Source organism: Lichenostomus cassidix, chromosome 8 (assembly GCF_008360975.1).
Source record: "Lichenostomus cassidix isolate B80296 chromosome 8, HeHo_3.0, whole genome shotgun sequence".
Lineage (NCBI taxonomy): Eukaryota > Metazoa > Chordata > Aves > Passeriformes > Meliphagidae > Lichenostomus > Lichenostomus cassidix.
In genome coordinates this window covers 22,075,156-22,092,078 of record NC_139489.1, presented here as the reverse complement: position 1 = coordinate 22,092,078, position 16,923 = coordinate 22,075,156, and the positions used below count along the sequence as shown (strand labels likewise).

Here is a 16,923-nt window from a genome sequence, read left to right as displayed (position 1 = left end):
TATTGCTCAGATGTAATTTGTCCACATACCATTAAATGTACTTGTGTGGCATTCCAGTGTGACTAAAGAAGAAAGCATGCATGATAACCTGTGCTGGGCAATTAGTGCCAGAAATGTGGACAGAAACTGCTGCTTCAGAAAATCTAATATTAGCATTTCCCAGATCTCAATGAGTGCACAAAGTGGCTGCTTCTCTCTGTAGTTGTATATACAAAGAGCACCTCACACACAAGATACCACTTGTTAGTTATCACAGAGATATAATAAAAAGAGGAAAATTAAATGCTGATAGACCGTCTTGGTAGAAATATATTAAATTACATTTTAGGGCATTCAGCTGTGTACAAAATATCCTCATAGTTAAGTAAAAAACAAAATGATGCTTAGCAACCTCAGAAGATAAAAGTTTCAGGCCAAATCCCTATCAGATGCACATGGGAATCCAAATGTCAGTGACATAAATACCAAATACTGGAGGTAAAGTGAGGATACATTATATGCATCCCCACTGACATTTCCTATACATACATTATGGTATTTAATAAAGAAACCCCTGAATCCTGCAGTGCAATCCTTCTGTGCTCTGTGCAACATGTGGAGCTCCATTCCACCCAGGACTGACAGATGGTGGGAATCTGTCCTGCAGCCACTGAATGCAACTCATTTCCCCCTTACGGGAATTTGGTCTTAAACCTTTTGATTAAGGAATATTATTACTTATCTAATACATACACAGGACACCTTTTCTATCTCAAATCAGTACTTGTTCATCTGGACATTTGAGACCTTTTTGCATCAGGAAAGATACAGATAACAAGGACAACGTTCCCTCAGGGCTTTCCTGGATCTTCCACTATTTTCTAAAATTTTAGTAGAAGTTTTACAGGATGTTTAAAAAATGGGCCCTTTTTTGACACAATACATTGCTGACCTGACAGCAGCCACGATATCTTGTGTAGCTGACACCTTTACCTTCCATTAAACAATGTGCTGCGCTGAGCTCTGATGTGTCTCCCCTGACCTGGGTGGGGAGCACCACGGCATGGTCATGCTATAACAACCCATAAAGGTGAGCAAAACCAAAGAAACCTAACCTTCACATGTTCTCCTACTACCTAAATGGTAATAAAGTTCTCCAGGTTATTCACTAACTCCTGAAGATAGTGGCCCAGCAGAAAAGGGCCTGGGGGTGTTGGTTGACAGCAGCTGACCAAGAGCCAGCATGTGCCCAGGTGGCCAAGAAGGCCAAGGGCATCCTGGCTTTTAGCAGGGATGGTGTAGCAGCAGGACCAGGGAAGGGATTGTCCCTCTGCATCAGGCACTCGTGAGGCCTTACCTCAAATCCTGTGTTCAGTTCTGGGCCACTCACTCCAAGGATGACTTTGAGATGCTGCAGTGAGTCCATAGAAGGACAACCAGAGCTGGTGAAGTGCCTGGAGCACAGGTGTGATGAGGAGCCTAGAGAAAAGGAGGCTCAGGGGAGACCTTATCACTCTCCACAACTCTCTGACAGAAGGCTGTAGCCAGGCGGGGGTCAGTGTCTTCTCCCAGGCAACCACTGACAGGACAAGAGAGAATGGCCTCACACTCCACCAGAGGAGATTCAGGTTGGACATCAGGAAGAATTTCTTAATGGAAAGAGTTAAACATTCAAACAGGCTGCTCAGGGAAGTGGTGAAGTCACCATCGCTGGACATGTTCAAGAAATGATGGGACATGGCACTCAGTGCTGTGCTTTAGTTGGCATGGAGGTGCTTGGTGAAAGGTTGGGCTCGATGATCTTGGAGGTCTTTTCCAACTCAAATGATTCCATGATCATATAAGAAAAGGTAACAGAGGCTTCTTCATAGCCTGAAGCTGATTGCACAAGCAGCACAATTGATTGCATAACTAGTGACTTGCCAGCTGTCCAAATAAAAGGCTATAAAGATTTTATTTGGAGTCTGTGGAGTCTGCCACACCACTGTACAGTTACGGAAGCAGTGAGAGTTTATAACTCCTAGCAGGAATAAATACGAAACTGTTAAAAGCTATAGAATTGCCAGTAAAATGAACCAGTTCATCAGCCAGCCCCTACTGGTGAAAGGATAAAAGACACAGGAAGTGATCTAGAGAAGTTTTCCTACGCTCAGAATTGGTGGTGTGGGTGTTAGTGATTAGTCCAATCGCTAATGTTGTACCTGTGTGCTGTAAAGGTACAAGAGCCTCAGGCAGAACCACAGCCAGGGTGCCCCAATCTGTCTGAGATACCCCATGCACATGAAGCACTATTTACTCTATCATTTCTATACCTTGCCTTCTAGGCTCTCTCCTGGTTGACTTGCTGCAAATCATAACAGTTTAAAGTCTAGATTTTGCAGAATGTTCAGTTCACAGAAACATCAAATGCTTGTTTTTAACTTAATTAAGTAGAAATATTTACCTTTTTAAGCTTCTTGGGAGTTTCTGTTTGTTTTGAGTTCCCATTACTGGCATACTTGCATTGGCAGTGGAGGCAATAATAAAGTATATAACAATATTATCATTAATATTTTCAATTAACTTCAGAAGATGAAAAGAAGCAAAGTCTGGGTCATCTCTCACCACTTAGTATGAATTAATAACTCTTTTCATGTATCCCTGCAGTGCATATTCTGTACCAAGCAAAAGGAACAGTGGCTGAAAAGTTGAAGTACTGCTCTTCAGACATTTATTCAATGCACATCTGTTTCAAGGTGGGTAGAGTTGCTTCTAAAAGAACACCAAGAATATGCAACCATATTTTATGCATCTTGCTTTGTTTTAGAAATTCTACATTTATAGCCCTGCCTTGAAGAAGTATTTTTATAACCTTTATGTACAATTTTATGCACCTGCATAGAGCTGTTTCATGTAGTTCATTCATTTCCAGATTTTAGTGACTGGTTTCCACTGGATATCAAGTGGAATTTGATGCTGTGTGTCAGTGTTCCAAAATTACAGAATAGCTGCTGTCAGTCCCAATTCTCTAGAAATGACAGAATTGTGTGTTAGTTCTGCTGAATTGGATGTCATTTCAGTTTTCTGCCACTGTTTAAGTTTGAAATTAATTTGTTCTTTAGCTTTTTTGATACATTGGCAAATAAAAACATGTAAGAAGTATTCAGTAATAGGTATCTGTATACTTGGAAATTGTTAAAGTGTAGTCGTAGTACAAAGTTTTTTGTGGGAGAGAAAATACCTATGCTGGGAAATAACTGCTCTTTTAATTTCCAAGACAAAATGTGACGACGTCACTAATTCATTCCACTGCAGGTTTTAAAAACTCAAAAACTTCATGCTTTTTACTTTGTAGGTGAATTCACATGTGTTGTGGAACTGGAGTGAAATAGTTAAGGAAACACACTGCATGCCATAGAAACAGTTGTGAGTTTTTTATTGCAGACTATGTAACACATTTTCAAAGGTAGCTCTGGCTTTGCTGGACATTCCCTTGAGAATGAAGCAATTATTATCAGCTAGCACTTCCCTCTCTGGGTCTGTGACTCTGGGTACCAAACTGTGCTAAGGCAGTGTTGGGGAAGAGGGGCGTCTTTGAGTTGTTGATAGAAGTGAGCCAGGAGGAAAAATACATACAGTTAAGCACAGATAGAAATAATGTTCATCATCCCTTCTCCAGCACTGAGCCTTGAGATTTCTGTTCTTCAGTCTGGTCTCCAGTGCAGTTAGGCTTGTGTTACACTTCTGATAATCATGATGAGAAAAAAGTGTGTGAATGTGAGATTGCCTGTAGGATGACCATTAAAGAATCACCTCCCTGGCCACTGAGGGACTGTGAATACTCTCTCATTCAGTGTTAATATAATGGTGCTTAGGGTGGTCTTGGAAGATCTAAATCCCACTAGAATGGAGTCTGTCTGTGAAGATATTCTAGAGGAAGCAAACCTTTTCTGCTTTCAACATGAAAGCCAGTATTACTCTGAATAGATAAACTTTGTGGTGTATTATTCATGGGTTATTAGAACTTCTGCTTCATCAGAAGCTGTTGTTGGTTTTTATTACCTCGCTTGTCTTCCAGCAGATTTTGAAGAGAACTAAGTGTTTTGTTCATAAAGATTGCCTTGCATTCATTTTAGGGACTGCAAGTGTCTCCAGCTGTCTTTGTGTTTGCTTTAGCAAATCTTCTGGGGCTAATGAGCAATTAGAAATCCATTAAGCCTGGAGAAATACCAGGTCACATTAGATGCCGCTATTCCACTCTAGCTGAGCAGCAATTCTGCTGAGTTAAGTGGGGAAATGGACACACCTGACTGCGTTTCTGCTGCTTTATGGGCTGTTAAATGTGAGGACTCAAGCCCTCGCTGTGGATCCTTTTGGCAGAGAGTTCTTAAATCAGTGGTGTGTGCTGCAGACACACGCAGGGAATTCCTGTGAACTGTGACTCACACTAAAAGCAAAGTATCCAGCTTGCCTGCTGAAGGCTAGCCATGGTTCTGGAATCCTCTCTGCCTCCTTGAGACTCCGTTGGAGAAGCCCTCGGTATGAAACAACGGGTCCTCCTAATATTATGGAGTGAACGTTTTTAAGAAACTTGTATTTTTAAAAAAAATATTCCAATGGAATAGAGTCTTCTCCCTGAAGGTATTAAAAATAGAAAAGTTATTCCCACTGCACATGCAAACTCTACTGGGTAACTTCTATGACAGATCTTGGACAAGATCCTTTACCATATACTGTTTCTTAAAAAAAGTCTTCATTTTTTTCTTTTAGTTCATTACTTCAGTCTGTGCAGCTGCTTCAATTGTGGCTTTGTCTCCCACAGTGCCCATTTGAAATACTTTACCTGTGAATAATCTGATGAATGACTAGTGTGTGAAAAAGCACTGAACAATGATGGACTCTAAGCAGAACTACTGAATTGTTAAACTTTGGAATCCTTAAGAAGAAAGCAGGAAATAATAGCAGATTTGCTGTCATTCCTAATATGAATGAGACTTGATTTTAATATCCTTAGAACGCTGATAAACACACTTAAAACCATGAGGGCCTCACTGGATAACTTGGTTGGGTTTTCTGTTTCAGAAATAGAACATACTTCTACCAATTAAGATAGAAGAGAATATAAAGAGTTTTGACTGGTGGCTTTTTTTTTCCCATTTGTTTTTTTTTTCCAAGTAGGACATCAAGGTAGTGCAGAGAATAAACACTCTTTCTATATTAGACTACCTGCCAAACTTCTTGTACCAGTTTTACGTGGATAATTGTATCAGTAGGGGGTTTAAAACCTTGAGTTGTTCTTCCCCAGTTGTGACAGTTATCTTGGAAGATCATGGGCAGACACGCTTAATCCTGTAGAATGCTCGACCAATTGTGGTTGCTTCTTACACAATGAGATGCCTTCTTGTGTACTTCATGCCAAAGCAGAGTTTTTAGATCCATAGATCCATAATGCTTTTTCACACTATGTGGAATTACATTCATTTTGTGGAATGGGTTATAAATTTCTTTAATTTTCAGTGAGATAAATAATTCCATGTGAAAATGTATCACTCTAGGGTAGTCTGGATGACTGGCCATGTAATGCTCATATTCCTGAAGATAAGGGCTTGATGTAGAGGGATGCTCTCACTTTTGTATTACTATCTACTCAGGTTTCTATAGAGAAACTCACCAAGGTTCAAAGGGCTGTGTTTCACCTGAGCTACCACTGTATGCAGCTTCACACAGTAACTTCCCAGTTTTTGGCAAATGTGCGATGTGAGAGGACTTTCCTGCAGCTGGGCTCCTCTTTCATTGATGTGCCTCAGTCTCAACCTTTCTGGTTGTAACTAGATTGTGTCATTCAACCTGATCTGTGTACACCCAAGGAATGAAAACTCAGGTCCTGGAGGCTAAAATGAGACTGAAACTAATCTGTACTAATTCAAACAGGTGACAGGCTGAGATTGAAAAATTATTTCAAAGACTGAATACTTGACACGCAAAGCCCTGTTGGCAGCTTTAGGTATTAACATATTTGCTACTACAGATCAGGCATTGTCTCTCTATGGGCATAAGATAATCTGATGGAGGTGAGAAGCTCAGTCACGGACATGCTGCCACCTGCATAAATAGGCTTAGGAGCATCTAAGCAAAACATGTGGTGGGGTCTGACATTTGTTCATATGGGTTAAATAGCAACAGGGCTATATTGTCATCATTCTGTTAGGCTCACTAAGTCCAGCTACCATACTGAGCCTGCCAGTCCCTGAAATCAGAGTTTCTAGGCACCACATTTCTGCATTTGGTCACTTACCCACTGTCATTTTGTTTCCAAGATCTGAATAAAATATACTGCTCAGTTTGCAAAATGATTAGTGGAAACAACATGTGTATAAAATTGTCTCTGAGTTTTCTGGTGAGTTCCATATCAAAGCTGTGTCTCCTCCCTGGTGTCCTGTCCCACTGTATTGCAGAAGCTGTTCTTTCGGCTGGGTGCAGCATTTGGAACATAAGTCAATGGATCAGGCCGGATCAAGTATCTACAAAAAGAAATTATAGCTGTTACTGAAACAAGGTGGTGCAAGCCAGGGTAAGTGCATAGATCTGTAATGCTGAAAAGATCTGGGGAAGACTTAGAGACTTACTTGCAAGGGGCTTAGTTTAGTTCCTGTGGTAGCATTGGTTAAATTTTTTTAAATGTAAAATACAGAGTAAGAGGAGGATGATAGGTTTAAAAGATTACAAATATGTGTCATATATTTATATGTTTATTTTAAATATATGCAGAAACAGTATAATAAGATGTCTCTTTAAATAGAAGTCTCCATATTTTATTTTTATTGCAGGTCTTGTGACTTTTTTTTCGTGTGTGTGCTTTAACTTACACTATATCATTCAGCTCTAATCTTGTATCTGGAGAAGGGTTAATCAGGATGTAAGAAAGGGTGTTCTGATGATCATTCATTTCATCTAGACGACAGAAGAAAAAAAGGTACCAAATCAATTATATTTACAAATAAATTGTGAAAAGCATTATTTCTGACAAATTAATTTGATGGAAGTGCATAGAGCTGTAAAAAATTTTCTGGTGTCAGAGTGATTTCAAATAAGTTTAGCAATTTCTTTTCAACTGTGCTTGAATTGGAACTACCTGACATGATTATCTTTTGAGTTATCAGCTCTAAAAATATCCTGTGTTATAATGTTTTAAAAATCTTCTGCTTTTTTTCAGTCATAGAAATTTTGAATGTAACTCAATTTCAGTGTGATTTACCCATCTGTGCTGCAGCTTAGGTAAGTATGTGGTGAGTAGAGACTTGTATGCTTGACATCAAGATCAAGGGATGAACAAGGTTAAATGCAGATCTATGGCATTCTCATCCATTTCCAGATTTGGTCAAAGAAATCTTTTTTTCCCCTTTTTCTTTTTATCTAGGAAGCACTTCCCCTTTATCACCTGTGCCAAGGGCTTGAAATGTGAAGGCTGGATAAATGGAAATTGGTATGTCTTTCTTGCATTTTTAACTATTCTCCTAATGATGTGTTGCAATTGAAGGCTGATAATTGGGGTTTTTTTTTAAGGTTTAAGCTACACTTTTGTAGCTGCCACTGCAGTATCTTTTGTAACACTTTCTCTTGGCACACCCCTTGGTCTGCTGCAGTGAGACTGGTTTGAATCTTATCGGACTGAAGAGGAGAGGCTAAAGGAGATGCAATGCTCCTGTGTTAAATCCTCTTTTTAGTTTTTTTTAGGAAAATGTCTAACTCAGAATCAGGGTAGATAAATATAATCAGGTAAAGCATTTACCTGTCAAGATTTTCTGCTCTGTAGATGGTATCTAATAGTCCTAAATTTGAGTAATGAAAATATTTACTTTGGGCTTTTAACTAGTATTTGAAAAGAAAAGCAGGAATGCAACAAAGTTTTCTTGTTACTAGTATAAATAAGAATTAAATTTACCAAATTTTTTTGTGTTTAATCAAATGTTATTATGGCCTGTGAAACCCCTGGAAAATATCTAGTCCTGAATCTTTCTGCAGAGACTTGTACAGAAACAACAAAGAAAGAATGAATAGCAATTATCCAGATGGGGTGTGGAATAAAGAGCTTGTTTACATATCCAGAAATTCTTGGTGTTTCTAGGGAATTAGAACCCGTAGTTCTGGGGTTTCCACCCAACTTGCTACAGAGCCAAGGCCATAGAAAGGCAACCCAGGCAGCTGTGGTGCATGTGTTAAAGTGTGACAGAGCTCTTGTCCGCAGCTTGAAAAACCCCAAAACAATCCTACAAACTAAAAAGCAATCCAACATCAGCCTTGCTAGAGAATGATTTGATGGATAAAAATGGCATCTAAGGACCTAGTGAAATATGCTTTTTAAAAATGACTATGATGTGATAATTTGGTATTAATTTTTAAAATTATGGGGAAAAGGCAATATCCTTCACGTATAAACAACTCCCTGCCTTGACATACAAGTGAATTTCACAACTTCTCTGTCCTCATCTTTATTTAAACAAGTTTGTGGAAATGTGGTGCAGCTGTTCAATGACTGGGGAATGTTTATATATTCAGCATACACATATCATCTACTAAATATAAATGTGACTGACACGCTGCCCTCTGAGCCTTCCATCTCAGCATAGGAGTGGGTGATAATAGAATGCATTAAAAACACTCCAAGTTATTCTTAGTAAATGAAAAAAAAAAAAAAAGGAACAACCTAAACCAACAAAACAAAACCTATTATCATAAATTTAGTATTTTGTCTATGGCTCCATCATTTCTTACAAATAAATTCATCTTGCACAATGCTAATGTTGCTACTGAAGTACTGTAATAGGGGTACCGTATCCTGCTGGAGAAAGGCCCAGGTGCTTCATTCTGTTCTTCACAAGCTCAGCAAGCTCCTGCCTTTCTGACCTCCTGTAGAGGTTCATTCTCTGCTGGTTGATCTTCTCAGCAGTTTTAGCAGAGTGCCTGGGGGCTCTCCTGCTCAGGCGCCGTGCCCACTGCATGCTCTTCCTGCGCAGCAGCGGGTGGTCGGACTGGTCACTGGACGTGGAGTTCCGGTGATTGCCGCGGCAGCTGAACTGCTCCTTGGTGTCCTTGGTGTCCTCCCATTCCTCCACGCTGATGGAGATTTGAGACTTGGAAGGAAAATGAGGAGAGAGATGAATTCCATTAATCCATTCCATCATTAAATGGAAGCAGATGAAGATGTTCTCTTTCGAACAGTGCAGCTGGACATGGGTTTTGGCTGCAGTGGAGCTGAGGGGATTCAGCTCTTTGTACTTGGCAAGTGTTCCTGAATTGGGCGCCCTTTATGAGGTTTTGACTTCTCATACAAAGAGCTCATTTACATCAGAAATATGTTTCCCATGTGCAAAAGCAGGTAAGTGTTATTTTGTGCCCAACTGCACTGTGATTCTGAGAAGAGCAACTTTAGCCTTCTGATATTGCCCTTCCTGAATCTAGGAATCTGTTCTGAATGACTTCTCCACCTTTTTCCCAGTCTGCATATTTTCAGAAAATCAAGTTGTGTAACTGCTTTTTAGATGTGTTGTGGATTCATTAAGTAATGGTTCAGCTTTGGTTGCACTGTTTTCAGTACTCTTAAGATCACAGGTAGAACGTTCCTGTTAACTGTGTCTCAAATTCCCAGGCATTCTTGACCTTCCAGCACACGTGAAATTAGGATGCAGTAATGTTCAGTGTGATTCAGGGCACCCCTTGTGAAAGAGGTAACTGATTTCTACCTTAAAGAATAGTGATGCTGCTGTTTCACCCATATAGTGACAAAACCCCTTCATGCTTATGAGGCAAAATCTGTCCCTCTCTCTCTGTGTCTTCCTTATGCCACCCAAGACCAATAATATGTGCATGTAGAAGTATTGAAGTAATTCAGATGGATGGGCTACATATGCAGTTCTAACATACAAAGGTTCCTAGGGAACATTAGAGGAAGCATTTCAGAAGAACTTCAAAATGGTTTCAATGTATTTTAGATTTAATGAGTAGTTTTACCTTCTAGTTTCAAAACGACTTCCTTACAATCCTGAGTTACTGTGGTGCTTTTTGAATGTCTTTTATTGACATTGAAATAGTGAAGTCCTTGCTGGTGTCAGTACAAGCACATTACCAAGTTACTGGCTGCTGATTTCAGTGTGGTGAGTGTTTATAATAAATACATGAAGTATAAAACAAAGATGATGTCAATGAACTGAGTTCAAAGGAATCAAACAGAATATGCTGGTAGTGATCAGCAAATAAAGCAAATTTAACCAAGGAGCTACTGAATGTCCTTTTCCCACTAACATGAATTCTGAAAGCAAGATTCTGTTGACCTCATCAGTGCTGAATACAACTTTTCTGTAGGGGGCCCACCACAAAATTTGTAAGTCCATAAAATAGTATTTGATATGAGTAAGTTGGATAAAGTGTAAAAGATATTTATATTTTTTTCACTTTTGCACAAGCTAGTTTGTATCTGTGTAAAAGCAAAAAAGCAACAAAGAAACCCAAACAGCAAACCAGTCAAACCCCATAATTGAAAAGAACACTACAGATGTTTATGTTGTAGCACTTCTAGTAAAATCAAGTTTTTAACATTCTAGACTAGGATCTTGGCAATAAGCCTCATGTAAAGACCACCTTATTTATTGAGGCTCTTTAGCTTAGTCTGCAATAGAAAAAGGATTTTTTTTTTTTTCCTTGAAACTGCATGAATTTTTGAAGTTCTGATACTGACTCAGGAATACAATTTGATTTTGTTTGTTGGACTGCCATTTTGGATTTGTGTGCATTTTACAGCAAGGACTAAGAGAGGCAGAGTACATTCCATGGGATAAAGTGCTACTCATGGATAGGAAGGAGCTATTTGGTATGAACAAATCTGACACAAACTGAGTATAAGGAATGGTCTTGTTTTGCCTTTCTTGCTGCCTGCATTGGTAGCTTTCCCTGTCCAGCTCTTGACAAAACATTCATCTGGACTTACTGGCAGCAGCAGTGGAAAGGCAGAGACCAACCAGCATCACTACAGGTGGGTAAGTCACTTTTTGAGCCAGAGATTAAATGGGAGAGGCCTAATAAAAGAACAAGTTTTTTGTTTCTGTCAATCTAAATCCTTAGCTTGAACTTTGGAAACACTGGCATAGGTGAGCTGAAACAGTAAATGAAGGTGGATAAAGCTAAATATTTTCTTTGGCAACTATGAAGTTTTTATTGTGCCTGTTGAAAAAGCTGCGAAAATGGCCCTTTGCTGTATTCAAGAGGAAAAAATTTAGCATTAAAGACAAAGCAAAATCAAAGAAGCCAAACCCTCTTAAAAAAGTAGCAAGAAAGTGTGTCGGCCAGTGGCAGCTGTTAAACACACAGAAGATAAACTCCAGGGCAAAGTACTTCTGTGTGTCCCCTTCTGTTTTAACCAGTCTTCAACTTCATTTAAAAATACTTTTGTAACTATCATTGCTTTGAGGTTTGATTGTTTGCATTGAATTTCATTTCCTGTTCCATACCAGGTAAATCTGTTGCATGAGAAGCAACAGACGTCACTCATGGTGTCACTCCTGTGCCACACAGTGAAGAAACATTTGCCTTTAAACTGTCAGTTTTGTTTGCTTTTTGTTTTTTTAAAGGCAGGTCCCTGTCTTATGGATCCCACTGTGTGCCCTAAAGGGTGTGATTGCTCACTTGTGCTGCCAAACATGTGTGACCAGTGACACTGTGACAGACACACCGGAGTTCCTATTTGAGATGATGAGGATGTCTGTGGTGATAAGGCCAAAATCAATTAACTTTAGATCTTTGCTTCCTTGTATTGCTGCTCCCTGGGAGCTGTGTGTAAAATGTGAAATAGTTTCAACGTGGAGTTTCACCTGTTCCATTCTGAAGCAGTGCCTTGTTTTTATCTCACTGCAAGATCTATATTAACCAAACTTTCCTGCTCTGCATACCAAGAGCCCTTAATTGCATCTAGGGTTCTAGAAATGCTCTTTTGCTCCAAAAGCTGCTTAGCATTTTTGAGTTTAGCATTGCTAAGCACAGCCACATATTCCTTCTATGATAAACTTGTGGATTTTCTATCCACTAGCATTTAAGGTGTTTAAGATCAAGGTTTTCACTAGATAATCTTTACACAGTAAAGCTGATTTGCTCTCTTCAGAATTCAACAGGAATAGGCTCAGAAGGAACCAGAATTCTGCGCTTCTTTGGAAGTCCCAGTCTGTTAGCTTTCAGATTTTTAGTAAGATGTTCGTGTCTGGAACAGTGCTGCTTTAAGATCCATTTACTCAAGGGTGATCCATTGCATAATTCCATTTTCTGTTTGGATTTTATTCCCACTATTTAACCTAATGTACAGTTTCTGGCTGGGATTGAGTTACATTTCTTCACAGCAGCCTGTATGGGACTACATTTTGGATTTGTGATACAGTGTTGCTAATGGATGGGATGTTTCTGTTCCTGCTCAGTGGTGCTTACACAGAGCCAAGGCCTCTTCTCCTTCTCCCCCCAGCAGCGAGTGGGCTGGGGGGAGCACAGGAACTGGGAGGGGACACAGCCAGGACACCTGATCCCGAGTGACCAAAGTGATATCCCTTATCTATGGTGCTGTGCTCTGCAGGAAGGTGATGGAATGGGAGGACTTAGGGCACTTGTCTTCCCAGCTGTGCCTGATGGAGCCCTGCTTTGCTGGAGATGGCTAAACACTCCCTGCCCATCAGAAATGTGAGCAAATTCTTTATTTTGCTTTGCTCTCACACACAACTTTCACTTAACTTACTGAACTGCCTTTATCTTAACCCATGAGATTTCTCACTTTCAGCCTTTCAGTTTTCTCCCCATCCCACCTTGGGGGGAGAGAGGAAGCCAGCAGCTGTGTGGGTCTTGCTTAAACCAGGACACCCAGAAACAGGCAGACAATAAGAAAATACTTACTTGTGAAGCCATTTCTCGTGACTGACAAAGGAAGGGGAAAAAGAAAACAAAAGACAATTTAAACAGAAGTGAATCTAAAGAAACAAATATGGACCGTTCAACAGGAGCCACAGAAAATCAGCCACACAGGTAATGAGAAAAGATTTCATATTGCTTTTTTATATTTTTTTTTTTATGTAATGGAAATTATTTGGGTCATAGGTGTGACAGTCATTGAGAGGCAGGCTAGATTCACTTGTTATTTAGTTACTGGTTCCTTGAAAACTTGCTTTATTTTTAAAGAAATTATGAATATCTGTCAGTGAAGTGAGGGTTTCTCATCTGCATAGTGAAAAAGTGGGTGTCAAAGGATAAACTGTACATATAAAAGTATTAATATTGGCCTATTTTGTCCTTATGACTCAAGTTACCTATTATGACAACACCCAGGTATGTGTACTACAAATTTAGTTTCTTATGTTTGGTTAGAAGTTCCTAGCTCCTGAGTAAAATCAGCAATTTACTCTTCTCTGATTTCCATTTTAAAGATCTCATCCAATGACATTTTTCTGTCTTAATGTATTGAAAAGCTGAAATGATAATCCATGCTAATATTTCACTAATGAAATTAGTCAAACATTCCTTTAACTTCAAAACAAACACTTTGCAGAAAGAGTAGAGCTATCAGCATCTCTGCATTTGTAGGTATCTATCTATAAAAGCCACAGATGCAGAGTGAGATGTTGCTTTTTTGTATTCTAGGAAGAGGTAGGTGAGGGGAGATTTCCCTACCCCTCTCTAGAGGGGAAAGGTTGCACAAATTCTCACTCACTAAACGAGAAATAACAAAAGTATTTGTGTGAAAATACCACCAGGGGTCTGCATTCAGAGCCTTTAGCTTAAAGAGACCACCAACTGCTTTTTCGTCACTTAATAAATGAGGAGTGTCATTCTTCCATATTTGTCCAAGTGAAAACTTAACTAGGAGATTTCTCCAACCTCCCCTCCTTACTCCTCTACCTGATTTAAGTGAAATTCTTCATAAGATTACCTGTGAAAACTGGTAGGAAGTAATAGCAGAACTCCTCATTTTCTTTTTTTGGACCTGGAGTTCAATAGCCAGCCCTGAACGTACGAATAAAGCATTGCCATGAATTTTATCCTTATTTAATGAATTCTTAAAATCTGGTATGCCCTGTTTTGTGGAAAGCTATGACAGACTTCTTTTTCATATTAGCAGTGAGGCTGACTACATCCTTCTCCAAAGAATGATTTTGATGGATCATGTTAAGGCTGCTAATTGTTGAAAAGTCAGCTGACATTACTGCAGTGACACAATCCACTGGCTAATCTGGAAAAGCCACCTGCAGAGATAGCATTGGTCCACAAAGAGATGCACCAGTGAACTGGGGGAATCTTGCACAGCTTTTTGCCACCCTTTCTTAAAAATTAGCTTCAGCTGAATGTTCGTACTCCCTCAGGAATAAATTTTGCATTTAAGTATTGTGTGCCTTAATGCTTTCTAATATTTTTCTGAAATACGGAAGAAAAGAAGCAAATTGCCTCTCTTGGAAATCAGTGTAAACTATTTCTGAGTATTTTAGAAGAAAGGGGAGGATTGTTGTTCACTGTACCATTTTAAAGCCATGGTTTAATGAGATAGCAGTACTAATGGTCACATAAAGAAATGGATAACACATGACAGAAATCAAAGCTGCCCAAACAAAAAAGTATGTTAAATAGTCAGGAAAAAATATTTTTGTCGTTCTTTGTATACAGAGAGATGGAGAAATGTACACATTTTGGTAGCAAACACAGAAATACATATATAAAAGAATTACCATTGTTTGGCAGCTAAATTTGGAGAGATCCCACAATACTTGTAATAAGACTGACTAAAAATTAGCAACAAGTGAAGGAATTAGAAAGTCACGTGAATGGTGAAATGCCACCTGGCATTGTTGACACAAGTGACAGAGGGAATGGTTTATAGGGTTTGTGACAGACTCTGCCATTAGTGACCACAAAGCAGGTAATGGCCATGCCCTTGTTTCCCATCCATCCATTAGGGAATGAGAGCATTAGGGAGGAGAGCACAGGAATCCAAGCCCATGTGTCCACTGGCTCTGGGCACTCATGGAGCCTTGGGCTCAGCCCAGTTAGCATGACCATCCATGTGTCAGCAGAGGCCTCGGGTGCTCTGCAGCCAAACCCACAAAAAATACAATAAACTGACCCACCTCGGATGTTGTGAGCTTTTGGGATTCTGTCCTGTACACTCCAATTGGAATGTCTCCTGTTGAGGAACAAAGTTTCTGATACAGTCTGGCATATGTCCTAATCCACAGATCCTCTTCTGTGATTTTCATCTGAGCAAATAATAATAGGAAGGAGGACTTTTAACTCTTGAGGGCTTATCACTTATTCACTATGCTACTCATGAAAAAAAATTAAAACTAAATACTAGCTGGTACTTATCTTACTGCAGTATTGCACCTTTGCTCCACAGCAAATCTGTAACTTCTATTGAGTTTGCAAGACTTTTTTTTTTGGTTTTTTGGGGTTTTTTTTGTTGGTCTTTTTTTTTTGTTTGTTTGTTTGTTTTCTCCTCATTTAAAAGGCATTGCAGTGGAAGCAGTTCAGCATTTTGAACTTCTGGTCTTGGTTTAAGATTACTTAAAACTTACATGCAGCCTTCACCCAGTATGTATATTTGACTAGAATATAAATGAATAAACTAAATTTTGGCAGCAATAAGAAGCTGGTGTGGACAGACTGGAGTGCCCTAAGTATTTCAAATTTTAATTTTGTCCACCAGACTGCAGGGTGAATATGTGGGGACAAGGGAGTGGCCAGGAAGTAATACACTAAGCATAAGTGACATAAGAAAGTCTTAAATGAAGTTCGCTTATTTCATTAGTAGCTTTATTTCAAGATATATGAGTTCCTTTTTAGAGATTCAATTGTACTTTCAAGTGTTCTTACATTCACTGTAATGAAGCCTAATGATTGACCAAGAAATACATAATTTTTATTTAAACAACTTTCCTAAACCATCATTGGTAACTTCCTGCAGTTCTTTATAGATCTCCAGAAAGCAACTTGTAAATAACTCAACTTGTATTGATCTGTTTACCACCTGGGGTATGATCTGTTTACTCACCTGGGAGAAAACAGAAAGGTAGGGTTTATTTTAGTAAAAATAACTTCAGTTGTTTGGTTTTTTTTTGTGAGAGTATATACACATTTAAATTGCATTTGGGAATACTGACATATATAAAAACACAAAGACTTTTTAACTACAATTCCTAGTCATGTAATACATCTTATCTTTATGTAAAAACTTTATTACCTGTGATAGGAATGGGTATTGGGAGACAGCACTGTAAGTCCTGGCGAGGCTGTACAATACAGGTAGTACTCCCTGGGTTTTATACACTTAGTTTTAAAATTGGTTGCTGAACTGCCATTGCTATCTCATATCAAATGCACAATTCTTTTGTTTTCCTGACTTTCCAATTTTCTACTTTATATAATGTATTATTTTTTCTTGAGGAGATTTTTTTTACTATGGAACTAAAAATCGGTATGTTTTCTGTTTAATTTCCTTGTCTTCTCCCTGGTGAAAAAGGAAACAGATGGCCTTTCTTGGATTTTCGAAAAAGGAAATGCCATACAAAGAAAGCTGAAGTATTTTGCAGACAGTACAGAATCTTCTCTGGTACAATTTTTTTTTTTTTAATAACTTACAGAACAAAGAAACCCAGATCCTGGTGTGGTGTCAAGTCCCAGCAGAAGTCTTGTGATAGAAATCATATAATCTTTCACAAATGACTGCAAGAATTTTTAACAGGAGAGACAGAAAAGAAAGAAAAAACCTTTAATGAACAGATGAGTAGGTAACAATCAGCACCATGTGTGAATTTCAAAGAAATTATACATCTGTGTGTTTACAGTCCATCTCTTTAAGTATCATAATCACTGTAGAAATACAGTGATTATCAGAAATATCCCTTTTTGCTGAATTTACTTATAAAATAAGGGTTCTTTTAATTGGCTCTGCAT

General features: G+C 38.9%; 1 protein-coding gene and 2 long non-coding RNA genes across 8 annotated transcripts in view; 2 read left to right on the top strand and 1 right to left on the bottom strand.

Annotated features, from left to right (window-relative positions):
- Positions 1–3,377: 3,377 nt before the first annotated feature.
- The window catches only part of KCNT2 (potassium sodium-activated channel subfamily T member 2), a 116,131-nt gene continuing 102,585 nt past the window's right edge, over positions 3,378–16,923 (bottom strand). For 2 of the 6 annotated variants that reach the window (XM_085068330.1, XM_085068327.1), the window contains 6 exons: positions 16,609–16,692; positions 15,099–15,227; positions 12,880–12,900; positions 8,789–9,089; positions 6,825–6,909; positions 3,378–6,479 (listed from right to left, as the gene is read on the bottom strand). In XM_085068330.1, the coding sequence (XP_084924456.1) occupies positions 6,368–6,479; positions 6,825–6,909; positions 8,789–9,089; positions 12,880–12,900; positions 15,099–15,227; positions 16,609–16,692 (732 nt within the window). In that variant the 3' untranslated portion in view covers positions 3,378–6,367. The remainder of the gene's footprint in view (positions 6,480–6,824; positions 6,910–8,788; positions 9,090–12,879; positions 12,901–15,098; positions 15,228–16,608; positions 16,693–16,923) is intronic. The other 4 variants (XM_085068332.1, XM_085068329.1, XR_014853821.1 and 1 more) reach the window with 3 other exon arrangements.
- Positions 6,451–11,515, top strand: LOC146434054 (uncharacterized). Its single transcript, XR_014853823.1, has 4 exons — positions 6,451–6,529; positions 7,172–7,233; positions 7,376–7,441; positions 10,897–11,515. It is a non-coding gene; the product is annotated as an uncharacterized LOC146434054 (long non-coding RNA).
- LOC146434053 (uncharacterized) lies at positions 11,534–14,362 on the top strand. Its single transcript, XR_014853824.1, has 2 exons — positions 11,534–13,008; positions 14,096–14,362. It is a non-coding gene; the product is annotated as an uncharacterized LOC146434053 (long non-coding RNA).